The sequence below is a fragment of the Aulonocara sp. 'chitande type north' Nkhata Bay genome, linkage group LG9 (assembly GCF_057382095.1).
Source record: "Aulonocara sp. 'chitande type north' Nkhata Bay isolate Kocher_YH1m ecotype deep benthic linkage group LG9, A_spYH_male_GT1.1, whole genome shotgun sequence".
Classification (NCBI taxonomy): Eukaryota; Metazoa; Chordata; class Actinopteri; order Cichliformes; family Cichlidae; genus Aulonocara; species Aulonocara sp. 'chitande type north' Nkhata Bay.
Window position 1 is genome coordinate 33,504,804 of NC_141352.1, and position 27,545 is coordinate 33,532,348.

General features: G+C 42.3%; 2 protein-coding genes across 4 annotated transcripts; one reads left to right on the forward strand and one right to left on the reverse strand.

The window, feature by feature from the left end:
* Positions 1 to 1,930: 1,930 nt before the first annotated feature.
* Positions 1,931 to 13,359, forward strand: LOC147322614 (DIS3-like exonuclease 1). Its single transcript, XM_086307059.1, has 9 exons — positions 1,931 to 2,547; positions 4,567 to 4,659; positions 4,742 to 5,030; positions 7,463 to 7,698; positions 8,882 to 9,036; positions 9,212 to 9,390; positions 9,481 to 9,626; positions 10,290 to 10,461; positions 12,030 to 13,359. Exons 1-9 carry the CDS (start codon positions 2,309 to 2,311, stop codon positions 12,345 to 12,347), a joined length of 1,827 nt encoding a protein of 608 aa, XP_086163185.1. The 5' UTR covers positions 1,931 to 2,308; the 3' UTR covers positions 12,348 to 13,359.
* A 139-nt stretch (positions 13,360 to 13,498) lies between these two features.
* Positions 13,499 to 27,400, reverse strand: LOC147322615 (TIMELESS-interacting protein-like). 3 transcript variants are annotated; one of them, XM_086307113.1, is made up of 8 exons: positions 27,158 to 27,400; positions 25,862 to 26,009; positions 25,313 to 25,403; positions 19,489 to 19,564; positions 19,058 to 19,180; positions 18,908 to 18,971; positions 17,913 to 18,125; positions 13,499 to 14,094 (listed from the first exon to the last, which is right to left on the reverse strand). In XM_086307113.1, the coding sequence occupies exons 2-8, from the start codon at positions 25,995 to 25,997 to the stop codon at positions 13,850 to 13,852; spliced, it is 948 nt and encodes a 315-aa protein (XP_086163239.1). In that variant the 5' UTR covers positions 25,998 to 26,009; positions 27,158 to 27,400; the 3' UTR covers positions 13,499 to 13,849. The 3 variants fall into 3 exon arrangements, with proteins under 3 accessions (XP_086163239.1, XP_086163238.1, XP_086163237.1); XM_086307112.1 differs by having other exon boundaries at positions 27,097 to 27,400; XM_086307111.1 differs by lacking the exon at positions 27,158 to 27,400 and having other exon boundaries at positions 25,862 to 26,134.
* Between the last annotated feature and the right edge of the window lie 145 nt (positions 27,401 to 27,545).

Sequence of the window (27,545 nt, forward strand, 5' to 3'; positions counted from 1 at the left end):
ATTTGTGCCACTCCAAAAATAATTTCTGTCAACTATGAGATGAAGGAGAACAACAGCCTGATACCTGCAGGCCTGACAGCAGCAGATGTGTCACTGCTGTAACACCTGTAACACTCAGCAGTCGCCTCATTGTTCTGACACACACTAAACGTCGCCACGCCGCTTTGCTCGCTAAAACACCGGTGTCGGCACATAAGGACGCTGTCAGAGCCTGTCAACGACATTGATTAGCTGCGTATATACGAATGTGAATCGCATTACTGGCTGGATCCCATACGGGAGCAGCCAGTCACTGACTAACACTGCAAAACAGACTTGTTAAAGTATTGATTTTAATTTCAATTCAGGTTAGATTTTTTTTTTTGTGCGCAACGCAGATTTTCTGTGCGCAGAGACCGTGCCAGCAGTGCGCAATTGTGCACACACACAGCTTCGAGGGAACATTGCCGGTACCCATTCCTAACTCTGTTCCACATGTGTTATGTTTCCTTCAGGATTAGCTAAATAAGAGAGGATTATTTTCCATTTATTAAACTGCATTTAGCTACTCTTTCGTATCACATTTACTTTGGGAATGCACCAATTGGTCCACATCCTGTTTATGCAGGGCCCACTTTTAAACGGTAAATTGCTGAAAATGTAGCCATATATAGCGCTTTTCTGTGTCTTGCACTCCTTTGCATAGATTGAAGCATCTGTGTGTTCCTGTTTTGTTGAGTGTATCTGTCTGTGTGGCTGTTGAAGGCTACTGAGAGTGTGACCTTCACAGTTCACCAGAGGACCATCTATTACATTTGTTAGGTTATGCGTTTTTGATATTATTGCATCCTCACTGGCACACTCAGTCCTTAGTGTGGGCTTACCCTGCTCCATACCTTGTTAAGGATAAAGAACTTACAACCTGGAAGTAGATTATATCTCCCATAGTGAGATACAGAGAATGGTTGCTTACCAGGGTAACTCTGGTTTTCTGAAACCCAGGTGATGTTTGGTTTTCACCTCCAAACAATCGCAGTCAGAGATCAGGTGAAAGAGGAAAGAGCAGAGAGCGTCAAAATAAAAGGGAAATTATGGGAGCAAACACCAGAGTTTAACAATTGTTCATCACTAAATACAGTACAGATATTTTAATAAGGAGAGGTTATTTGAAAGAATGAAATTGATTTACTGATGAACAGAATTTAAACAGGTGATTTGCCGTTAGACTCAGATGGCCTATCTCAGCGGAACAGAACCCCGTCTGTGAAAAGGATTAGAGCAGGAGCCCCGAGAGCCTGGAAGCTGGTGGTGGAATGGTTGAATGGAGCATGAGTGATGAGATGAGGCGTGTACAAGGAAGAATAACCGAGGACACAGCATGAATGCTGATTGGCCTGGAGAAGGTGATTGGACTAGACCACTTCAGGAACGCCTTTAGCCACACCTCACCAGGTGTAGACAATCGGCAGTTAAACCTAGGCAACACCTGAAGACAACTGCATTTCCACTGTAAGGAGTGTAAGGGTTGCAATGGGCTGTAACAAAGGACAAGCACAGATGAGTCCACTATCATAGACTGGAACATCATTCATAACTTTTTATGTTATAAAGGGGGTGGCAGTAGAGCTTCTGTGATTGGTCACATCAGAGAGTGCTTGGTTATCAGAGAGTTACCATAGTAACCAAAGGTTTTAAAGATTGCAATATAGCTATTGTTGTCCAGAGGGGCCGATGGTGCGATATGGCAGCCTCGCTTCTGTCAGTCTGCCCCAGGGCAGCTGTGGCTACAACTGTAGCTGCCTCCACCAGTGTGTGAATGTGAGAGTGAATGAATAGTGGCATTGTAAAGCGCTTTGGGTGCCTTGGAAAGCGCTATATAAATCCAATCCATTATTATTATTATTATTATTATCAAATCAACAAAATATTAAAGAATCATTAAATATGTGGAATAGTTCATTCTTTCCTTTTTTCATCAGTGGTTTACACACTGGCTTGCAGGCAAAATGTCACTGGTTCGATTGCAACCGGAGATACAAATCAGGGTTGTGCCTGGAAGGGCATCTGGTATAAAACTCTGCCGTATCAAAAGATGCTGAGCTATCAGGTGTGGTGACCCCTTGTGACAAGGGAGCAACTGAAAGTGAAACACTGTTTTGCTTTGTCTTTGTGTAAAGTGTCCTTGAGTGTTTTGAAAGGCGCTTAATAAAATGTATTATTATTATTATTATTATTAATGTTTTGTATAGAATCATAACAAAATGTGAAAAGTTCAAAAGACTATGCGGCTGTTTAGCTGTGCCTGTCCGTCTGCCATCAGCTGAGAGAGATGCCGGTCAACTCTCTGGAGAAGCCGTGGACGGTAGACCCCTCTGAGGTGGCAGAGCGGCGGGATCTTAGGGACAGTCGCCTGGTGTTCAGCATCGATCCACGCGGCTGTGAAGATGTAGACGACACGCTGTCTGTACACAAGCTCCCCAACAGAAGGCTGGAGCTGGGAGTTCACATTGCTGATGTCACTCACTTTGTCAAAGAGGGTTCGCTCACAGACTTGGAGGCACGTTCAAGGTGAGGAACTGGTTGGAGTGGTTGGGTAGAGTAGGTGGGATATAAAAGGATAAAAGAAAATTACAGCATCTTGCATAAGTGTTCAGAGGAACTTTCAGAAGTACAAAGAGGCAAGAAAGTTGTTGCCTGAATTAATGTTGCATCAGCAGCATGCCTTGTAGCGCAATTATAAATAACACAGAGGGCCACCTTAAATAAGGCTCGTGTCTGATGTGAAGCATTAAGCCTTAAATGTCTATCATTTAATCACATGTAGAAGGACTTCACAGGGTCCATGATGGCTTTGAAAGTATCACTGGCACCAGGAATTGAACCAATGGTCAGCACGTTGTTGGTTCAATCCCTGGTGCCTTCGGGCTTCATGTTAAAGTCACCTTGCACAAAATACTTAACCCCCAAATTTCCCTGGATGCATCCGTTAGTGTGAGTGTGCATGTGAGAGAAAATGCTTAAAGGTATAGACTAACGCGCTGTATGAATATGTGTGCGAATGGACGAATGCTGGTCGTGCTAAAAGGTGGTTGGGGTTCTCACAGTAGAGAACTGCTACACACAGAACACAGTGGTCCATGTTGTTACGAAGAACTTGTGCTCATTTTGAGTACGATGCCATTAACAGGACAGGGGAATGTTTCCGCTGTGGGAAAGCCTGAGTGATTTTCACTGTGGCCTTCATAAACATATATTACTACGGGACATGGCAGCCATACTTGTACACAACATTCAACCAGAAGGTCATGCAGCAAAAAAAGGAAAAATGAGTCCGCTTCCAACTAAATTAGTTTTATTCTACTGAGTGGTAGAAGTAAAGAACAGTGTGTCACACATCATTTGTTTTCAGATCCCCTTTGTACAGTTACGGGTGTCAGGAAAACACCGGAGGTCACATGATGGCATGTGACCTTGAGTACCTGATGTTAATGGTTTGTCTATAATTGGCTTTCAGTGCATCTTATTAATAAAGAGGATGATGATACAAGACAGTTGAACCACAGTAATAGAACAAGAAGATATTCATCTGTGTTTATGTCCAGATATATGCACATGTTCTGATTTATTTATTTATTTTGTGCTGTATTGTACAAATGAATAAAACTGAGTTTAAAATATCTGCAGTAAATGAAGTGAAGGTCGGGGCTGCAAAAGTAATGCTTGCACTTGATCTCCACAAATTTTCCTTCCTGGGAACATGCAGCGATGACACCATGTGACAGGGAAGCAGCCCAAAAAAATTTGTGTCACAGCTGAACGGCCGACAAATCTGCAGCAAATGCATTCTGCTGTCATCTCGGTGTAATCTCGCTATAATCCAAAATCTCTACGGAATTCTTTCAGCACCTTGTTGAGTCTTGGAAGTGAAGAAAGGAGTGTTCAGAAGGCAGAAGTGTCTAACCCAGTGCTAATAAAATGTATCTGATAAAGTGTAGTCTGCAGATAAATTAGTAAGAAGGTCCATGAAGTGCATGTCGTTTTTTAAAGGCAGCAGCAGCAGCAGCAGCAGCATGTACAGAAGATGATTGAGAGCCGAGTGAGGAGAGAAACTCCGTGTAGACTGTTAACAACGTGCACTTATAAAATAATACTGAAATCTTACTATATATTTTTTATGTTGTGATTTTTAATGTAGTTTTGGTCCTCTGCTTTCTCTCTGACTTACTCTAAAATTCCATTTTACATTTCATAGCTGTCCACAAAGCAGCGTGCAGATCACCCACCTGTCCAGCTCGCCTCCACACTTTAAAGAAGTAAATTAAAATCTCATGATTGTGGTTTGAAGCCTTAAATTCTATTTCAGAAAATGGGGAATATTTATTAAATCATAAGAAAAACATTTTGCTTATTTATTTCATCCTTCCTGACTTATTAATAAACAGAAGGATGAAAATGACAAAGGTGGAACAAACTCTGAATATTTAGTACTTATTTTCAAATTATGTCTCACTTTTGATTAGAAAGAAGATGATAAAGCTGCTGCTTTGATCTCATTGCCTTTTTATATTTATTATGTCACTTCTTAAGGGCTACAACCTACTACCTGGCAGACCGCAGGTACGACATGCTGCCTGCTATTCTCAGCGCAGACCTTTGCTCACTGCTGGGAGGTGCTGACAGGTTAGTAGACTTCCCATCACACGTTTCATTTTCATATGCTTAAAATGCATGCTAGTTGTGTAACTGACACTTTCAAATTCAGGTATGCAATGAGCGTGCTTTGGGAGCTTGACGCAGAATCCCTTGAAGTCCAAGAGGTCTGGTATGGTCGTACACTCATCCGCTCCTCCTATCAGCTCCACTACGAGCTGGCTCAGGCGCTCCTCAACGGAGAACAGGTTGAGGTAGCGGAACTGGCCAACCTGGGTCCTCAGGAAAAGGGTTCTAAGCTAGCTCAACTCACTGAGGCACTTGAGATGCTCACACATGTAGCCAGACATCTTCGGGCAAAGAGGGACAGAGGAGGAGCGCTGGAGCTGGAAGGAGTGGAGGTATGATTGGTTTCTTGTATCTTCATAGAGTATTTTGTGTGTTTTGGTAATGTGTGTACTTAACAGTAAGACTATATAAATAAAGACTGCAAACATTTAAGGTTCATGTTCTTAATTGAAAGCGTAAGCATGTTATAGCTGAGTGTCTAACCCTAACACATCGTCACTACTGACGTCTAACATACGACACAAAATGATTCAATGAATCTGAAGTGAATCAAACAAAGTAAACCGTGCACATAGCTTCAGTGGAGAGAAATCCATTCTGCACATTAAAAACTGGAACCACTATCTTTCTCGCACATTTCAGCTGCAGAAGATTCTCCCTTCTAAGCTTCTGTCTAAGTGAAAGTTTGACTTAACCTCTGTGTTTGGTCATTTTGTCAGATGACATCATGGTTAGAAAATTCAGTATCAGTCACCCCGAAACACTTCATACAGCCGAGGGGAGGAAATCAGGTCAAAAGACACCTGTGGAAAAGGGCCAGGGATTAATGATAACTAATGATTAAATGGAGATTGGTCTATAAACATGTAGTCAGTGATAATGATGACAAAGAGGTGATGATGATGTTCGGCGTCATCATGAGAATCCCCCAGCTGCCACGGTCTATTGCAGCATAACTAAGGGAGGATTCAGGGTCACCTGGTCCAGCCCTAACTATATGCTTTAGCAAAAAGGAAAGTTTGAAGCCTAATCTTAAAAGTAGAGATAGTGTCTGTCTCCTGAATCCAAACTGGAAGCTGGTTCCACAGAAGAGGGGCCTGAAAACTGAAGGCTCTGCCTCCCATTCTACTTTTAAATACTCTAGGAACAACAAGTAGGCCTGCAGAGCGAGAGCGAAGTGCTCTAATAGGGTGATATGGTACTACAAGGTCATTAAGATAAGATGGGGCCTGATTATTTAAGACCTTGTATGTGAGGAGCAGGATTTTGAATTCTGGATTTAACAGGAAGCCAATGAAGGGAATCTGCTCTCTCTTTCTAGTCCCTGTCAGGACTCTTGCTGCAGCATTTTGGATCAGCTGAAGGCTTTTCAGCGAGTTTTTTGGACATCCTGATAATAATGAATTACAGTCGTCCAGCCTGGAAGTAATAAATGCATGAACTAGTTTTTCAGCGTCACTCTGAGACAGGATATTTCTAACTTTAGAGATGTTGCACAAATGGAAGAACGCAGTCTTACATATTTGTTTAATATGTGCATTGAAGGACATGTCCTGGTCAAACATGACTCCAAGGTTCCTCACAGCGTTACTGGAGGCCAAGGTAATGCCATCCAGAGTAAGAATCTGCTTAGATACCATATTTCTAACATGTTCAGGACTCAGTACAATAACTGAATGAATTTAGACGCAGGAGTCTTCCAGGTCTTTATGTTTAGTTTGGTTTTTTGCTGTGTTATTTACAGAATTACAGATGGATACCATATATTTCTTTTCATCGATAATAAATTATAGTACGGTCTAATAGAGACGTTATTTTTAAAATCAGGCGTCTAAGCAGAACACGTTCCTCAGCAGAAAACATTTTATCAGAAAGTCATTTCAGTGAGAATATTGGAATAAAGAAACCAAGCACTCCACTGTGAAACCACTGACAGTTTTCACATTAGATCACAGCCATTTATCTACAGCGGCTGGTCGGCCATCTGTTAAAACCTCATATGGACAATTCCTGTTGTTCTATAAGATGCTCTCTAATAGGATGTCTTGGATTTATTTATTATTCAGTTATTGCATTCCTGTTATGGCTGTACGCACACAGAATATTGATATGAAGTAAAAATGATTCTCTCGGGTTGCTTCTGGGATAGTGGAAAAACCAATATATTTCTAAAAGTGTGTTTAATGATTGAGCTGCCACCCAAAAATCAAGTTCTTATCTTGACAAAGCTGGATTATTGACCGCTGGTGAAACATCAGTTGTCCTGAAGGATAAGGACAACAGATGTTTCATCTTGATCTATTATATAAAACGGCCAAAACTGTGTTCAAATCCAAACTTTCTGGCTTCTTTTGGTTCCTGCTGAAGTGCTTTGGGTCCCCTCAGTTCATCCTTAGTCTGAGAAAAGTTTTGTTCTCTCTTTAAGGCACATTTCCTTTGAGCTAACTTAAACTCTGATTGGCTGTCCACTATAAACAAAAAGCATGAACAGCAGATCGGTGGAGTTTCTGTGCCCATGAGCAGAGCTGTGTGCCTGTTAGGGATATGTGTTCTTACTGGTATGATAGAGAGCTGAACGTAGGAAAGACAGTAGACTGTTTTCAGGTTGAGATTCATTCACATTTGGTTCTCCGTGCAGCATTTGTTCCGGTGGAATGGTGCATGTTCAACTGAGTTAAAGTAAACTGTAGTAAAATGTGGCCCACTGATGCATTTTCATATTCTTTTTCATTGAAGTCACGTTAGAAGCATTTTCCCTTTTCAGGTGGGTGCCCAGCTGGATGAGGAGAGGAACATTACGGCCCTGGTCCCTCGTCAGCCCCTGGAGGTCCATGAGACCGTGGCAGAGTGCATGATTTACGCCAACCACTGGGTGGCCCGCAAGATCCAGGAAGCTTTCCCCAACCAGGCCCTTCTAAGGTGTCACCCACCACCACAACAGGAGCTATTCAACCAGCTGGTGGACACTGCAAAGGCCAAAGGTTTCACCATTGACACCAGGTAATGTTTTTGACTGTTCAGTATAGAAACTGAGGAAATGCATATTGTAGTCCAACGCACATCATGTTCAGACACACAAGTGTGTGAACCTGAAATGTTTGATAACACGGGGACACACTCAGGTGTCACATGAGCAGTCAGACAAGAAGAAGACATGTTCCTTCAGCTCAGGTTGAGGTTGAAGCCAAATATGCTTCCAAACCAAAGACTAGAACATATGATGAAGCATATCTTGCCTTTGGCTTCAGCTTCACAACAGCTGTCGTGGCAAGGTCGGTCTCCCCGACAGAATTAGTTTCCCCTGCGTCGGGAGCACACGCTGGGCTGTCCAAATCACGGACAAACAGGATCCCACATTCTTGATTTTCAGTTCACAAACACTTCTTATAACGACTAACTACTCCTGAAACTTTGGAGGTTTTAGCTCTTTACACAGTAAAGTTACAGGATAAATATAATTATCAGGCAAAATGTCCTTCGTTTGTTAAAATAATCCCGTCTGATACCACGAGAGGACAATAAATATTTCATTTTCTGTTGTAACCCTTAAACTGAATGGTAATGTAACGACACTCAGGTTTCACTTTTTTACAAAACTAAAACATCACTACTTCCACGTCTGACTGTTTGTAATGGAGGCGGCGTAACCTGGATCCACACTCCGTGCCCAGCGAACGCTCGCCACGCAGGGGGAACACATGCTGTCGGCGATGCCGACCTCGGCACAACGCTGATCCTGCCGCAGTTTGTTCCCCGGTTCAAATCCCGGACAAACAGGATCCCACAGCTGTTTATGCTTTTAAACCCGTTTTGCACAGAGAGCAGTGTTGAATATTCTCACACGGGAACAAAACAAACAACTCAAATAATTAAAGATGGTTTGTTTTTCTGTTTTTTAAAAGAGGCAGTGATTTATTTAATTACAACCTGTAATCTATTACAGTTAACTTTTATTTGTTTAACTGTTTACAAAAGGTCTGAGGATCTGAGGCGTGGAATGAACTGCAATGGAGTTTGAAAACAAAATATGAATGTGCGGTTGGAGGATTGTGGGGGGGGGGGGTTAAACCAACAGCAGAACCGGTCCCAGGACAAGAGACATGGTGATGCAAGTAGCTTTGTGTCACTGACTGCTGAGATGAGAGGCCTCACTCATCCCTGGTTTCTGGCTCTGTTCCTTCAGGTCCAACAAGGCTTTAGCTGCCTCACTGGACCGAGCTGTGGACCCACAGGACCCCTTGGTGAACAGGTTGTTCAGAATGATGGCCACCACTGCTATGTCACAGGCTCTGTACTTCTCCACTGGTGCTCATCCTCAAGACCAATACTACCATTATGGTACGATACCGCTGCACAGCTTTTATTGGCTGCACTAGAGTTTCAGTGTGACTGTGGGTCAGTCCATCCATCACACGTCTGCACACACTTGTCCAACGTCTGTTGTTTGTGAAGAATTATTCGACTGAGAACTAGAAAGAAGGCTAACGTGCTGATATTTGCTTCGTTGTCGTAGGTCTGGCTCTGGATCGCTACACACACTTTACCTCACCCATCCGTCGGTACGCAGACATTGTCGTGCACCGCCTTCTTACCGCAGCCCTGCACATGCAGAGGGGCGTTGTATCTGGTAAAGCACCAGCCAGTAACAAAGAAGTGGAGGAAATGGCTCACCATGTCAACAGCAAGAACAGGGTCAGGGGTGTTTTATTGTTTGTGTTTTTCAATGATTCACCTCTTACTCTATTAACAGAAGCTGTGCTGACGTCTGTGTTTCATTTGCAGGCAGCACAGGCAGCCCAAATGCGATCCACAGCACTGTTTCAGTGTCTGTTTTTCAGAGAACGAGACCCTCAGACAGACCCGTGCTGTGTGGCTGACGCTGTTGTCTACTCCATTCGAGACAACGGTGTCTTGGTGTTTATCCCAGAGTAAGAACCTTCAGTCCTGTGTTTTGTTCTGCAGTCTTCTTCTTTTCCTTTGTTTAATGGAGCTGTACAGCAGCTCACAGACGGCCAACCACTCGTGTATTTTTAATAGACGAATTCAAAGTTTATGACAATGAATGAATTTGTTGGAAGATGTAATTGCACGCTAATCAATGTATATTTAACAGTATACACGCTAGTTTTATTTTCTCTTAAAAAACCTCAAAATGAGTTTTAAATTGTATAAATTTACTAAACTAATTCCTTAAACATTTATTGTGAGCAGGGAAAATCGGCTAAAACCCCGAATCTTTTCTCTACCAGGCTTTAAATAAGTTAATTGCATTGCTGAAGTTGAGTCTGTGGGGAGGGACGGTGCTTTGGAGCCAGCCTTGTGTTTGTGGCACTTCTACGTTAGCTTAGCTAACCTCTGGAGGTTGCTGCTTGTTTATTGCAAGGAAAGTGTAATTTAATAACATCAGTGTTCTCCATGCTTGTGGTGTTACAGGGATATGCAATATTAACAGTTTATTAAAATGTAACCTGTGGTCATTTTGAGAAGGCTGTAGAATCCATGTAATGATTAAAATCACAGGGCGCAAAGCAGGTTGAGTAATATCACTGAGTAAGTAAGGCTGCCTCTGACCACAGCCATGTTGTTCACAGGTATGGTGTGAGGGGGCCTGTGTATCTGAAGAACAAAGAGGGCCTGGTGGTGGTAGCGGGACAGGACGGCAGCTGTGATTGGCAGGGTGGCACTGTGCGAAAATACCCGGACCGCATTACCACCACCTCCAGCTGTGGCACCTCCACCTTCAAACTGTTTGACCACATCACCGTAAGTCACAGAAAACGCTAATCAATCATTTTAGAAGGTTTCCAGCAATGCAGCGCCTAAAGGCGACGATTCCAAATATATATGCATGAGTGTATATGAATCACAGGTTCATACGACTACTGGATCTTTTGTGGTCCAACATTAAGAGACGTTTTATGATCTTGTTGTGATAAAGTGTTGTGTGGTTGCTGCTTTGTTAGCTAATCTCAAGGTAACAAAACGTCAGTAAGATGAATGAGACGAAAATGATTCCTGAAAATAAATCATTTAAAGTTATTCAGTTTATTGTTTTTAAATATTATATGAAAACAAAAACATAAGTGTGGGGGGGGGGAGGCTCTCCTCCAAGACAAGAAATGTAATGCTTCCAGTTTGTGGCGTTTCTACACAAACCTTTTTGTAAAGGGAGATAAAAAATGACAGTGGGCGGTAATTGTTTTCACATAAACGCCTTTAAACGCTGCACGGTCGCACTCTCTCTCTCGCACTCGATAAATGATCCATTGTTGCTCTGCACACGTTTGTTACCACAAACGTCGCATGCACTTATGTCATTGTCATGAGACACTCTTGCAAACAAACTCACGGTTTAGTAACACAGTAGAGCAGCGTGTTTACGGGACAGTAACAGTAATCTAATTACCTTTTTTGCAACAGTAATCCCTTACTTTACTCGTTACTTGAAAAAAGTAATCTAATTATGCGTTGCTGCCCATCACTGGCGTCAAGTTATATTAAGTTCAGGCATGTTACACACGATGATTGTGAGGAATAAGTGCATGTGATTTAAGCAAAAAGAGCAGGAAACATTACCCTAAGGTTAGCTAACAAAAAGAAACTGAAGTAACGGTGTGTTATTCTCACATCTTTGGCTTTAAGACATGAAAAAGTGACAGAGTACTGCTGCTTCCACTGTTATCAACATCTTTTCTTTCTTTCATGGACTTATCCTGGGGTCATAAATGTCAAAGGGCAAAGGCAATGCTAACAACATAGCTTACTGATGGATGATGATGGATGACACATGTGGCCAAAACAAGATAGAAAGAAACATTAGCCCAAACACAAGTTGTCCACCACAGCATTGACTGCTGTCAAGCTATGATCATATCAAACAAAGAGATGATGATGATATTCAACAAACAAATCAACAAAACAACAACCTCACTGTGACACTTGACCGAGGTCACAGTGTTAATGAATGTTTTTCTCCCCATCTGCTCCAGTCTCCACGTCGTGTGAATGTTAGAAAGCACAGTAAAGAAAGTTCGTGTACGGATGGATGAACGTTTGTTACATTGGATACGTGTGTGTAACATACGTATCCAATTTATCCTATTTATGAACAAAATTGTGGCACAGTCGGAAACTTCTCCACTCTACACCACTGTCTACTTAGCTGTGACGCTGCGCACAGTGCTGAGAGGACTGCTGTTATATATTACGTCACAAACCTTAAGTGGGCCTGTCTTTGCATAGCATTCCATTAGACTATTTTCAGTAGGTGCCATTACTGTGTAGTGATCGAACTGAGGAATACTGTGACTTACGTTCTCTGCTCTCTTCAGGTTCGTATTTCTGTCCACTCTTCAACTTGCCACGCTGACCGTCTAAACCTCGAGGTCATCAGCAACAAGCCTCACCACAGTGCCAAGTCCCAGCAGCCCAGCCCTCAGGGCCGCAGTCAGCTGGTCAAAGAGGTGGTGCGTCAGAATGAAGAGGCGCTGGCTCAGGAGAAGACAGCCCGGCGCCCCAAACTCTCCAAAGAGGAAAGAGAGTTTCGTCAGAGCAAAACTCCCAGTCTGTACTCTATTCTGGAAGAAATCAGAGAGTTGGCTCTGATGGATCTGGAAAGGGCTTCACGCCTCCCGGCAACAACAGCATAGAAACGCTGTAGCCCAGCTTTACCTCCAAGCAGACACTTGTGAGAACTGCACGCTGTGCGCTAACAGAACGGTGATCATTGAAGATCACTCGTGCTGAGTCATCCAGGTCATTCTTGTAGCTCCAGATTGTGTGTGGACAAACCACACGAGTGTGTGAAGTCACAGGAAAGCAAACACAATATTAAGTAAAAACATGTCCCGCCATCTTTTTAGAAACCAGAGTCAAACCGAATCAGTGGATACGTTTTGTAAAAGTTAGTTTTTAAAATCACATCAAGTTAAACTTAGTTGTAAGGAGGATAGGGAACGTGTTAATGCCAGTGAAGTGTCAGCAGTTACTTTGACAAGACCTAGTACTCACTGCAAATGTGGTTCAATCCTGCAGGAAACTAGTCAACTGCAGCAGGTTAAAGAAGTCTGGTAACAAAAGGCTTTTCTCTCAGCACCAGTGATCTCAATATCTCACTGGTGGGATCAATGTCTTGTGTAAATTAAATGTCTTGTGTTATAGAACCATTTTTGGTGAGTTCACACATATTGTACTACCTGTGACCACTTCATACAAAACCCAGCACGAGTATTGTTCTGGAGATGATAAAACGTCCACTCGTCCATTTTCTTCTGCACGTCCTGGAATCTGTCCCAGCTGTCATAGGGTGAGAGGCAGGATACGCCCTGGACAGGTCACCGGACTGATAAAACTTCATGTCACTCATTAGCAGACTTTAAAATAAACCCGTAGAGTAATGAACACACCTGAGGTTGGTTGTGTTGGAAGTGATGTATAAAACTAGGATGTATTTATCTTATAGTTTGTATATCAAGAGCCTGTATAGAAGACACCAACACCAAGGACATTTTTATTGTTTGAACTGGTAAATAATCAGAAGCGTTTTTTGGTTTGTGGATTTTAAGATCGTTTTCTAGAACTACCAACAGAAATATGAACTGTACATAACTATTTCAATATGTGTGCAGTGGCCTGTAATTAAAAATGGTGTTTTCATTAGCGCAGATGGAGCCACTTCATCGTGTTGCGTTTCATGTCCCTGCAGTAGCTTAAGAAAGAACTGTTCATAATTGAACGAGCACTTAATGCTTGGAAGAGGGTGATGGTCAGTTGACAGCTCACATACTACACACACACAGAGGCCTTTTATAGAAACATGTTTGCAACCAAAATTCTGCCAATAGTGAAACTGGAGAAAGAAGATGCATCAGAGCAGGAACTGTGGATCAGTTCAAATATTTTTCTGTAACAGATACCAACACATGGTAAATACGTTTAGGATTTGGACTTTTAAAAATAAGAAAAACATTTATTTCCATTGATTATAAATGTCTTTGCTAACCCAAAGCTGACGTCACAGTAGGAACATGTGCTCAAGATATAAACCACCAGAAATGCACAACATTACTCGAATGAGCAGGCACGAACATTGGGAAACCTTTAAATCTGCTCACTGCCAAAGCTTTTCAGCAGAAACTGCTGCACGTGAACTTTAATCCCCCTCTACACAGTCGTTGCTGAGCTGTTGCTCAGGGCTGAGGCCGGTCTCAGCCTCAGCGGGCTCAGAGTCTTTGGGGGGAAGCGGGCTGGTTTGTTGCGTGGAGGTGTTGTTGGAAGGCTCGAGGTCAGGATCTTCTACAGTTTCATCTCCATCAGTAGAACCTTTGATGACATTTGGTGAGGATGCAGCTGGAGGTTTGTCTCCTAACATGTCAGCAGTCTGAGAGGCTGAAGGGCCTGAAAGGGTTGAGAATTAGAAACAGTGATGGTTTCAGTCAACACAGACACACTCAGTCTACTACGATTTATAAAAGACAGGCAAAGCTGAGATAATGAAAAATGAAACTGTAAACTGCAGGGTTCAAACTCATTGTTCAGGGTCAAATTTAAGCACTTTAAGCACTTTCAAGGTCCATTATCAAGCTTTTCCAGCACATTACCAAAAAAACAGTTTGCATGTTCCACTTTGCATCACCTCAGTAAGACCATGTAAAAATTAAAACAAATCGTCTTAGGTTGACTTAAATGTTCTTTGTTCCTCTTTTGTTAAAACAGAGAAAAATGCACCACACAAAAATACTGAAAAAGGAAATGGTTGTCTTATATGCATATAGTGCACAAACTCAAAAAACTCATTTCTCTCAAAAATGCAGATGTGCAAATGTGAACAAATCAACTTGTTAGAGATGCTCATCTCCACTTGGAAAAAACAACCACACAAAAGAAGAAATCTGCACAAATGAACAAGTCTGCTCATCAGATATTGATGCTTCTTTCCTACGTGACACAACAACAGGAGACAGATGTTTGGTACTTTAACTAGTTAAGCACCCACACCACCAAAAATGGGGGAAAAGAGAGGAGATCACATTTAATCGGTTATAACACGAGGTCAGAAATATAAGTGCAGACATGAGTGTCCACAGAAGCCTCTGAATCTCAGCTGTAAACCATTTCTACAAACACCAAACAGTTAAAAGAGCAGTTACATCACCATGAATCTGTGGACAGGTAACATCCATATTTTGATTTATGATTTTCTGGAGTTAAATGTGACCCAAAGTATATTTTATAGCATATAAGCTATAAAATACTTTTAAAAATTAGGTGAGGGAAATAATCATTTTTTTCTATGTTTGAGTCCCAGTAACTTTGACATAGTAACATCTGCAGTAATATTTACCCCTCTGATGACAGCTCACAAGCGTTAGCTTTATTTTGATACCAAGACTGTTTACACAGAGTTTGTAATTGCAGAGAAATACTCCATTTATTTTGGCCTCTTCATTTTCGAGCAGGAAGCTCAGAAAAGCCCTGGGGGCCTAACAGGTCAAAGTTCATTCCCAATAAAACTAACTGTGAGATGTTTGACTACATTGCTCTCTGGATTATTGTTACAGTCCTAAATGATCAGCTTTAAAGTGTTTGTGCTAATAACACCATGTACAGTAAGACAGGCATGGAGAACAGCACTGACGGGAGGCTTTGAACAGATGACACACTCAGTTCAATTCAACATATAAGACTTTAAAAACGCACAAACATCGACCTAAAATCTATTTATTCAGTCCATCACCTGTCATAGAATTATGTCAAATAATAATGTATTGTTCATCTCCCTTAAATAAACAGGCAGCCTTAAAGTATGAAACATTCATTCATTAAAACACTAAAATGTGTCTGTCGTCTCCGTGGCTGATAGAGCCCCACAGGCATCAATGTGAGCTTAAAGCCATTTATAATTTTTAAATGGTTTAATGTGTCGGTGCTCACGATAAACACATTTTGAATGAAAGCCAGGGAACTTCAGCAGCACAAGAAATGGCTTCTTTGTGCCCACATGCATCAGTCCCTCTTTTTACCAGTTTTTCTTTAAGGCTTAAGTTGGCTAGTTAAGTGTCGGACTAACGATTAAAGCTTTCACTTGAGTGAAGTCACTAATATTACTGCTACTGCTAAGTAATGTTAGCCAAGTTTAAAGCACACTGCATAAATCACCATGCCATAACTAACTGCTGTGCTAGCACTGCCGTACTCTATCACACTCAGTGCATTTCAATCATTTCTCCAGCAAGTTTGATAGCTAGCAAAATAATAATCATAGTTTTAAACATTAGCCTGTGTTATGTACACATACTCGAAATTATTTACTGTCATGTGACTCAAGAGTACAAATTCCTTCAGTGTCGTTTTCCATCGAACACTCATTAAAACAGCACGAACCCTGAAACTGCTTATTAAAATAATATGTATGTAAATAATAGTATGTTGCATTATAAAAAATTAAGCTTTTGACTGCCCTCCAGAGTTCACGTTAACTTCAGATCTCTGGAAGCTACACTACCCGAACGATGTCAGCTGTTTAGTTTCTATACTGGACAGAAAAAAAAAAGGGGGGGGGGGGGTGGATTGGCTCCTCTTAAGGAGGACTAATGACTAAAATGTGAAAGTTTAAAGTCGATGAGTAAATCATGCTCGGGTAATACAATGGAAACGGTCTCATATCACCATCTAGTGTTATAAACTGTAAACACATTTTTATGGGTGAAGGCTCATAATAGAGACCGATCAACAGGTCATTTTCTTTTCTATGGGTCTCATTTAAATCACATTACATCATTTCTGCGGTAAATGAGGACCCTGAAGAACGATTTAATGTCACTGTTAAAGATTTGTAGACAATAGATCGCAGACAGCTGGCTCCGCTTTAACTAAAGAGGAAGTAAAAACAGTTTGGATCACAAGTGTAAGGCAAAAACAAAAATACTACGCCTAATTGAAGCTGACATCAGACAGGCAGTAAAGAAATCAATGTTTTCTACATGCTTTGCCTCTTATTACCAAACTCCACACTAATGTGAGGAATCTCTGGTGGTTTGGACGAACTGTGCAATACGGGAACTCGTCACTCGACCTTCAGGGTTTCTGGTGGATATATACACTAGATCCACTTCACTATATTGTAAGGAGTATTCACTCACCACCCATCATCCAAATCATTGAATTCAGGTGATCCAGTAACTTCCACAGCTGTATAGAATCAAGCACCTAGGCATGCAGACTGCTGCTACTAAGTGGAAGTGTTTGGGAACGACAGCAACTCAGCCATCAAGTGGTGGATCACGTAAAATCCCAGAGTGGGGGTCAGTGGATACTGAGGCGCACAGAGGTTGCTAATTTTCTGTGGAGTCCATCGCTCCAAACTTCACGTGGTCTCCAGATTAGCTAAAGAACAGTGCACAGAGAGCTTCGTGGAATCCATTTCCATGGCCGAGCAGCTGTAGTCCAAGCCTTACATCACAGAGTGCAACGCAAAGCAATGGGACACAGCGGTGTAAAGCACGCCGCCACTGGACTCTAGAACAGGAGAGATGCAGTCTATGGAGCGACAGATCACAGTTCTCAATCTGGAAAGCCGATAGACAAGTCAACTTAGCAGTTGCCAGGACAACAGAGCTCCAGGTTTGGTGGCAGGGGGATTTCGGTGCGGGGTTGTTTTTCAGAAGTTGGGCTCAGTCTCTTCGTTCCAGTGAAAGGAACTCTTAATGCTTCAGCATGCAAAGACATTTTGGCTCCCGACTTTAAGGGAACAGTTGGGGGATGGCTTCTTCCTGTTCCAGCATGACTGGGCACCAGTGCACAAAGCAAGGTCCACAAAGACATGAACTCTGGCATGGGAGTCCTGACCAGAACACCACTGGGATGAATGAGAGCAGAGACTTGGAGCCAGGCCTTCAACATCAGTGTCTGACCTTACAAATGGTCATAAACTCCCATAAACACTCCCAGAAGAGTTGAAGCTGATATAGCTGCACAGGCGGACGTCGTGAATGGGATGTCACTCGAGTTCATATGAGTGTGGGGGCAGATGAGCAAACACTTTTGGCAATATACTGTACATTCAATGTTTTGCTTTTTGTATTTTCATATAAAGTTAATACACCAATGAAGCTAGATGATCCTTATGAACCTTCGCTGGATGTTTTGTAGCAGAATCATTAATTATTTCTGTTATATTGTGTCCCAGCTGTATGATACATTTTTGCCATTCTTACCAATTTGCTGCTGGCGTGCGCGCCTCTTTTCCAGGGCCCGCTGTCTGTTCAGCTCAATACGTTTCTGCTGCTCTTCGGTCAGAGAGGGAGTAGGTGGGGGAGCGAGGGCTTCGGCAATCTGCCCTTGGGGAGCATTAATAAAACTCTCTCTGCTGAACAGATCAGGATCCCCAAATGTTTCCAGTTCACGTTGTACCTCTTCGTCACCAGCACCTGAACACAATTTCAAGCAGTGCTGATAATTAAGTCCTGTGGAATATGGCAAGTATTTCCTATGTGCACCTGCAGGTGTGAATCCACCGTAGGGCTGTTCGATACAACGATATATACAAAAACGTCTATTTCATTTTACGCTATCGTTTGTTTCGTGGTGTCGCAAAATAAACTGTTTACGGCAATATTTCTTCATGGTTCTGATGTCACTGTAGTAAAGTTCTCTCTTTCTCTTATATATAACCACACTACGGACGGACAAGCGCCTGTTTTTATGCGTTGTCGTTAGCAACAACGACGGTAAAACCATCGCGTGTCCGCTTGTTTATGTTCCACATAAACCTTTCAGAATAAAGCTCAAGATCCTGTTGAGGCTTTTCAAAATAAACGGAATCACGTGAAAGAGCAGAGTGTTTACGGATGAGAAGTAAAACAGAGCCGCCAGGTGCTAAAAAATAAACCTTAGACTCAAACGTTAGAACAGGCTTTCCCCCGCAGCACGCCGTGTAATAAATACTCACAAAGAAAACGGCGCCGTTACAACTTCTGTCTAAAAATGTGTCGTTTCATGCATCGGTTAAAACACTCGACTCCAGCTACATGACGCGCAGCTGGAAACACTTCACGCAAGTCGAGATTCACAGAATTGACAGAAAATGTTACATTTCTGTGATTTATATCGTTATCGGACGATAGAATTCTTATATCGGGAGATGAGACTTTGGTCATATCTCACAGCCCTAGTCCACCGTATCCCCATCAGTAATGATTTTTCTTCTTACCATCTGTACTTGTAAAATCTTCATGTGTCAGGGGCATGTCCAGTCGTATTCGTTTAAGACATGTCTATAGAAGAATGAGTAAAAAATTACAAATTCTGAACATTAGGAATCCCACACGCTTGCAGGAAATATTCTACTGCTTCCTCTCACCTGCACTTCCTTTTTGCTGCCGAGCCTTTCCACTTTGTCAATAAAATCTTCAAATTGCAATTTGGGGTACAACCTGTGGGCCCAGTTCTCCATCTTCTGCATCAGCAGCCGCAGGTCTGCAGCCTAATGGGGCAAACATCAAAAACAGCGAGTAGTGATATGAAAGAGGGCTGTGTGTGATAGGACGCTTCTTCTTCCCACTAAAAAATGACTTCCAGTCATTGGAACAAAAGACATCTTAATTTGGTAAACCAACCTCTGGTTCCCCTCACTCATTTTTGACCACGACAGAAAGGGCAACTTTTGACCTTTTAGTCTCAAACCAAATTTAGGACATCTAATTAAAAGCTGACAGGCCAAACAGATTTAGCTCAAAAACCAATGTTCATTCACATCTGGTAATTGGTGGGACAGATGTTATCATATCCTACCTCGTGTCCTTTGCCTTTGAACTGGATATTGTCAAAGAGAGTGCCCAGAGCTGGAAGCCCTCGATCTGATATCAGCCTGGGAAAAAATATTAAGACTAAGTTAAACCATTAATGGATTACAAGCAGGGTTAGCAGCACATCCAGGCGTATTTGGCTTATCCAATTCAGGATCGTGGATGGCTGAAGCCCATCCCAGCAGCCAGGTCGCCAGCCTGTCACAGGGCCAACACAGACAGACCCTCTGAATGGAAATGTCAGTGCCTTCAGATGTACCATGTTCAGAAGGCAGTAGCTTGTTGGGGGGGGGGGGGGGGGGGGGGGTTTGGTTTTCAGGGTGCCCACAACCTTTCTTTTCCTACCTGTTTGTACATAAGGCAGTATAATGAGAAATAGTCAAATTTCTCCATCTAAAAATAAAAAATTGCTATATATATATATATATATATATATATATATAGCAAAGTTGCAATTAATTTCAATATTTTATCAAATGAAAATCTATGTTTTTCTTTAATACAGCTTGCAAGTTTTATCCTAAGTATAATCGACGTTCTTACTTAAAAGCTTATTTAACATCCTTTGATTTAGTATAACTTAGTTCTGTCCAGGAACATTGTGAACAGAACAGTAACAGAGGAGTGCCACTGGAACACCCACTGGGAGACTACTGGGAACGAGCCTGACTTATGGTTGGCAATACTAACCAGGTTCACACTATAGGTGTACAGAGACTGGAAACATCTTTCTCACACACATCCAGGGATGTCTCCAACGCTCTGACAATTTTCAGTCTGGGAATTTTGCCCATCCAAATGATGAAAACAACAATGGTATTAGAGTCTTTCTTCTTTAAATGACTGGCAGAGTGAAGCTGCACCATCATCACACAGATGCAGTCATTTGTACCCGCCGCTAAAGCGTAAGAAGACGCTGCAGTACTCTGCGAAACGACAGGTGTCGCCACTCAGATAATATCACATCACTTTTTTTGTGCAAAGTTCTTTCCACAAACTTACGTTTTCAAACATTTGCAACAACTCTGTGTGTCAGTGTGTCTCTGAGCCTCTGTGCACGATTATTAGTGAAACGGTGATAAAAACCAGTGCAGTCGCAGACTCGTGTTCAACCTGGCTGCAACACTGACAGTCTGCACACGTCAATCAATGATTTTGGCCTCCTTGTGTCCCAGCTCACACAAGATGACATCAAATTCCTATTTAAATGCGCATTTTAATGCATTTCTATGGAACGCCAGGACTGCCATAATGAATTAATTAAATACACCATTAAATAATTAATTAAATGTGGCAATAATTAATTAAAATTGGAATTAATTAATTAAATAAATAGTTATGACACATGTAATTAATTAATTATTGACACATTTAATTAATTATTTATGTATTTCACATTTTAATTAATTATTGACACATTTAATTAATTAATTATTGACACATTTAATTAATTATTTATGTATTTCACATTTTAATTAATTATTGACACATTTAATTAATTATTGACACATTTAATTAATTATTTAATGATATATTTATTTATTTCATTTTGGCAGTCCTGGCGCCTGGCTCTCGTCATGAAATAATTTTATCTGTCAGCCTCACCCATCAAACTCAGGGGGCGGGGTTAACGCTGCCCATGCAGCTTCTCTAACATTTGATTGGTTGCCGTGCAAAGTAAGTCAAAACAGGTCGATCCTAGATAATCGATTGCTTGTGTAGACTTGGGGCAGCCAGTTATCCCAGAATGCAGATCAAATCACAGGCCGTTTTTCTGTCACCAGCTACACTTTTAACAGTGTTTTAGCCGCGAATGTCGCGACGTATGTCTGGTCAGGTTGTCAACATAGAACATGTTTGCAAAAGTGCTCAGATGTTTTCAGAGATTTCACTAGCTCTGCTAACAGTTAGCATGCAGAGCGCACCGAGGGGGTACATTAACCGGTTTGTTTACATATTCCACTCTCCGTGTTCCACATGTTGCATTCGCAGATTCTCATTTTCACCGAACGATCGTCTCTTTCCGCCTGGTCTTGTGTCTCTGTGCTTCTGTAACATAAAGAACGAGCTGACATTTTTCTCACGAAACCAGCGATCAGCTCAGCAGACCCTCAGTTTACCTGCATGCATCCTCCTCCTCATCTGCCAGCTGTTTAACACCTGCTGCTAATTCAAGAAACACGCCTAGTTACCTGGTGATAGTCACAGTTTAACTGCACAAGATAAGTAAATATAGTGTTTTCCCCGAGCGCAGAGCTGCTGGAGCTTGTTTCCTTACAGAGCACTTTATAGGCGAACAGCTTCATCAGCGGCTGATGTCCAATCACCGGCACACAGCTTTCAAACCTCAGCTGAGTTTTAGCTCTCAGTGGTTAAACGCTGGACTTCATTCACTCAGGTTCTGTCTGTCGGGTCACGTTTACTTCGCTGTTTTATTTACAACTGAGCAAATCGGTTTGGCTGAGGTTAAAGTTACGTTTCATAACTGCATAGTTTCACAAACGTTTAATGGTTCACTGGCACATGTGTTAGACTGAACTATCATCTAAATATCATCTGTTTTTTAATAGTTATTCAACTGTATTCTAAGCACCAGCTGTCTGTTAGAATGTGATTTTTTTTCTCTCTCTGTTGGCAGAGGTATAAAAATGCGCAGGAAAATCTGACGTGCATGGCAAACTTCACCGACGATATTTAGGGAGGAATAAACACACATCAAACATAAATGAACCATTTGCCTGTCTCCATAATTGAGAGCATTTTCTCTTCTTATGTCAACACTCTCTCTCTCTCTCTTTTTTTTTTTTTTTTTTTGCTTTTTCGGTCATGTTATGTTTACCTGTCAAAGGCTTGTTACAAACTATGAAACACATTGTGCAGACTTCTGGATGTTAGAAGAAAACGAATACTGCTCATGAATGAGACTAAAGGCAGGAAGGTGTCCTTTAAAACTAAACATGTTAATAGGACCTCCCTGTTTATATCATAGTTTATGATATAGCACGTGTATTTCAGTAATAGCCTGCTGAGGCCACTATACGTGCTGGCCTCATATCAAATGTGAAGGCAGACTGAGTCTATGTTTGACGTTTGTTTATATCTAATCTTCCTTTTCAAACATTTAAACAGCAGCGAGTCTGCAGCTGAGGGAATACAAATTCAAATTGTCGGAACAGGTTTGCTCGTTTCTTGGATTCATTTGGTGATTTATTAAATGTATAACTGTGTGGTGGGGCGTGGTCTGCGGTGCCGTGCAGGGAGGGCGGACGCACCTGCACGGCATCCTTAATCACGCCCGCCTAGTTAAAAACACGGGGACTGAGGGGTTTGGGGGTGTTGTGGTGTGGTGAGATGTAAATAAAGATGACTCTGAACGTTGCTCCGTGGTCCCGCCGTGTCTTATTCACGCCACATTGGTGCCGAAACCCAGGAGGCAGCACGGCGGGTCCATATCGGAGCCAGGGAATGGAGGAGCTGGCCCAGAGGGTGGCCGAAATGGCGGCCGCCCAGCGGGAGCAGGCGGCGGAGGTGCGTCGCCAGCAGGAAGAGCTGCAGGACCAGTCCGAGCGGCACCTGGAAAGGATTGGGGAGCTGGCGGCGCTGCTCTGGGCCTGGGCGCCACCCCCACAGGTGTGTCCCGAGGACAGTGAAGCGGTGGAGGAGCCGCGTGAGGCACCTCAGCAGCCGGAGGTGGCAGACGAGGCGCGCGGGGATCTGCGCCTGCCGGAGGAGGGGGAACAGCCAGGTGAAGGGCTGCTCCTGCCGGGAGTGGTGGATGAGCCGCTCCAACCGGAGGCGGCAGACGAGGTGCGCGAGGGTCTGCGCCGGTTGGAGAAAGAGGAGCTGCACGAGGGGCTGCTCGAGCCGGGAGTGGCGGCGGAGGGAGCAGTAGTGACGGAGGAGTCGCGCTATGGGCTGCTCCAGCAGGGAGCGACAGCGGTGACGGAGGGGCCGCGCAAGGAGCTGGAGGTCCCAGTGCCAGGGGAGCTTGCTCGAGTGGAACTGGCGAGCGAGGCGGGCGCCACGCTTGAGATCGCCGTGCTCGCCAGAACGGCCTCACCACCACCAGAGGCCTGTACACGCCACACCTCTGCCCAGCCACCTGTGAGCTGGGGCTCACGCTTGTGCCGGCCGCGCCGGGTGCACCTGTCACGTGTCCGACTTCCGAACCAGCTTTGCCTGCGCCGCTGGATTCGCGGGCGGCCGCCTGAACTCGCACCTCCCCGTCGCTTGGCCGGGGCCTGGGGGTGCCAGCTGTCCGGGCTGACTCCCTCTCCCACTGGCGGTGGGGGAGTAGGTTCGGCCGGATGGCTCCCCGGCCTCAATCGGGCGATGGGGGTATGTGGTGGGGCGTGGTCTGCGGTGCCGTGCAGGGAGGGCGGACGCACCTGCACGGCATCCTTAATCACGCCCGCCTAGTTAAAAACACGGGGACTGAGGGGTTTGGGGGTGTTGTGGTGTGGTGAGATGTAAATAAAGATGACTCTGAACGTTGCTTCGTGGTCCCGCCGTGTCTTATTCACGCCACAAACTGTTATTCTAATCTGCTGCTGAGTCTCTTACACTTTTCTTTATGCTGTATATTTTCACGTCTCTGGAATAGTTGGCAGTTAGATAGTCAGCTGGGAAACTTTGTGTTAACTCATGGAGCTGAGGATATCGTGGATATGCTGACCTCGCTGCGTGGTGTACAGAGCGAGGTCAGCATGATTAATATTCACAATAAAAATATTAGCCGAACATCATGAAGTCTGTATGTGTTTCATAGTGTCGAACAACCTTTGTACAGTTAAAGCCAGCAGTTACTACATGACGGAAACACCAACGTTATCTCTTTTATGTGTTTATACACAGGTCATGCTGATTACTGAACAAAAACCCAAAGATCAGATGTTAAACAGATTTATTTGCTCTCTCTCCTCCTTAAACATGTTTTTAATGTTAGTTATAATTCAGAATTGGCGACTGAAACACGTAGGACACATAAGAACATCAGGAAATAAAACACCGATAAATATAACCTCAGTAAAAGAAGTCAGCGGGGGTTACTACAGCTGTGTACCGGGGCCTGCGCTTTGTCGGTGGGATTGCTTGCGAGGGGAGCGGGTCTATCCCACGCTTTGCCGTGAGACTGGGACGACATCTCCGAAATCATCGAAACACTTTTGCAAAGAGGCTGTATCTTGACAAACCGACCAGACACATGAAGATTAAACCACTACATTCTCGGCTAAAAAAATATTAAAACGGTATTTGGTAACACACAAACAGGGTTTTTCAAAGCTCAGTTCTGTTAGCTTCCACATGCCGGTTGTGTGCTAGAAACAATGGCCACCAGGCCAAAGCAATGGTTTTGACTCGATCAGCGTTAACCCCGCCCCCTGAGTTTGATGGATGAGGCTGACAGATAAAATTATTTCATGATGAGAGCCAGGCGTCAGGACTGCCAAAATGAAATAAATAAATATATCATTAAATAATTAATTAAATGTGTCAATAATTAATTAAATGTGTCAATAATTAATTAAAATGTGAAATACATAAATAATTAATTAAATATGTCAATAATTAATTAATTAAATGTGTCAATAATTAATTAAAACGTGAAATACATAAATAATTAATTAAATGTGTCAATAATTAATTAATTACATATATCATAACTATTTATTTAATTAATTAATTCCAATTTTAATTAATTATTGCCACATTTAATTAATTATTTAATGGTGTATTTAATTAATTCATTATGGCAGTCCTGGCGTTCCATACATTTCAACCCTCTGTCGTGATATAAATGTCTTTGCTACCTGTGGGAGTCCAGCTTGGGTTGGGGTCTCTTCACGCCTCTCCTTTTAGCAGTAGGGACATCAGCCAGCTGTGATACCTCACCTTCATCTCCTGCATTGAAAACACATGACAACAGGATGTGTTTCTAACTCATTCTGTTGGCAGCGTGGCAAACTTCAAGCTTATCTTTAAATCCAGACAAATTATAGACTGGAGGTTACAGAAGAAATGTGCTGGTTTGAACAGTATCTGATAGGTTTCATTTGCTCACGCAAACAAAAACATGTGTGTTGTTATTGTTAGAAACATCCAGTCTCAGAGAGATGCTGAAAAACCAGTTCATGCATTTGTTAATTCTAGGCTGAACTAACAAATTCATTATTATCAAGCTGTTCCAAAAAGCTTTGTGGAAGGACTATGAGAGGTTGTATTTCTCCCACATTAGCCTTTTTTCCTGAATCTTATTTTTCTATGATTCTTCATTAAATCATGAATTTAAAATACAAAGTTCTGAATCATCACATCTTAAAGACCTCATAGTAATCCTGTAAGAGCACAGCAGCATCTACCATCTGCAAAAGGGTCTCCTTCCTCCTGGCCTCCCTGGCCTGGGGAGTGTGGTGGTGGGAGTGGGGGGAAAGCTTCATCCTCTATGCCGTCATAGTCAGGAATGTCCTGCGGGCTATTTTCCTGTGGGTCAACCATGGTGAGTCGGTCCTGGAGACAAAGTAAAAGACGTGTGAGCCCCAGTCGTCAACAGCATCAGCATTAAGTTACATGAATTTAACTGCAAGTTGAAAAAATGACATTTATTTCTGTAAGAGTAATTCTTTACTGTGTTACAACATCAACATGAAAACCTAAAAAAACTGGCATTTACTTTTTTCTTTTTTTACATCAACAGGAGGAGCTGTACAGACACTCATCCCACCTGGAATTATACCCCAAATTCAGAAATGTACTATTATGATACATTAATGGTCCATTATGTTTGTTTCACAGTTATATACATAATACAATTTATAGATTTGTATATATTTACATTCTATCAGGGATGAACTGGTTGTGAACCTTTGGGCTGATAATGACATTTAAAAGTTACAATTTGGATGAATTATTACTGCGATACTTCTTTTGGACTCTGTAGTACCACAGAAATATCATTAAAGTAACAGGTTTGTTTTAAAGTCTTTCAGCTGTTCCGTAAGCATCATCGTCATCATCATTTATATAGCACTTTAAAAACACACCTGGCAGACCGAAGTGCTGCACAATACAAATGTAGTAATAAAATAGCAAAAAACAAACATAGCAATAAAGTAAACTCTTGAGCCAAAATGATGTGACACAACTAGGGCTGCCACAAACGATTATTTTGATAGTCGACTAGTCACCGATTATTTATGCGATTAGTCGACTAATCAGATCATCATCCACTGGACGTAAAACTACAGCTTATTGCACCATGCAGCATATGCTCTTATATAACTATCATTAGCTTACAGCTTTAAGCTTTTAAGGTGCTAACTAAAAATAAAGACAAGATGATAGTTTATTCAATTTTAATGAAATTTGCAGATTGTTTCGGTAAAGTTTAATAAACTCCTTGCTATCTAAAATATAACAGGACACCATCTCACACTTCTGATAATCAGCTGTCTGCTTGACGTTTATTCAGCTGTGTAAAAACTATAACTTTAATCTCAGACAAACCGATTTACTCAGGAACAAATAAAATACTAAAAAAAAAAAAAGCCAAACAACAACATTTTTAATTTATCTAAGTGACTCATATATATTTAACCTGAGTAGCGAAAGACGGCGGTGGGTTTGAAAACAATTTGCCTGGAGTCCGGTGTTCTCACCGTGCTAGTGACCTAGCCCCCGGCTAGCTATTGAGCTAGTGGGTAACAGACGACTCTGAAAACGTCGGAGCGCTTTTGAAAATATGTGGTGTCCTGATAAACTGAGCCGATATTTGAGGTTTACACAGCTACATTCTCAGCTGAAAATATGTTAAACGTTTATTTTGTGACCCAGAAAGAATAATAAGAGTAATATTAAAACTAACTAGCTGCCGCCATTGTTGTAAACTGAGCTGGGCCGCGCTATGAATTCTGGGACACAGCTGCTTCTTCTTCTTCTTCTTCTTCTTCTTCTTCTTCTTCGGGGTTTAACGGCAGCTGGCATCCTTGTACATGCAGTGCTGCCATCTTCTGTTTCAGTCCGTTATTACACTCTTAAATCCTGCTA

Bases quoted from the DNA above. Each gene is read 5' to 3' on its own strand.
- LOC147322615 (XM_086307113.1), bottom strand. From the start codon at position 25,997: ATGGTTGACCCACAGGAAAATAGCCCGCAGGACATTCCTGACTATGAC. The intron at 25,404-25,861 runs GTAGATGCTGCT...TTTTCAATGCAG, and splicing joins AGGAGACCCTTTTGCAGATG to GAGATGAAGGTGAGGTATCA. The intron at 19,181-19,488 runs GTAGGATATGAT...TTGCCCCATTAG, and splicing joins TCAAAGGCAAAGGACACGAG to GCTGCAGACCTGCGGCTGCT.
- LOC147322614 (XM_086307059.1), top strand. From the start codon at position 2,309: ATGCCGGTCAACTCTCTGGAGAAGCCGTGGACGGTAGACCCCTCTGAG. The intron at 4,660-4,741 runs GTTAGTAGACTT...TTTCAAATTCAG, and splicing joins CTGCTGGGAGGTGCTGACAG to GTATGCAATGAGCGTGCTTT. The intron at 9,627-10,289 runs GTAAGAACCTTC...TGTTGTTCACAG, and splicing joins GTCTTGGTGTTTATCCCAGA to GTATGGTGTGAGGGGGCCTG.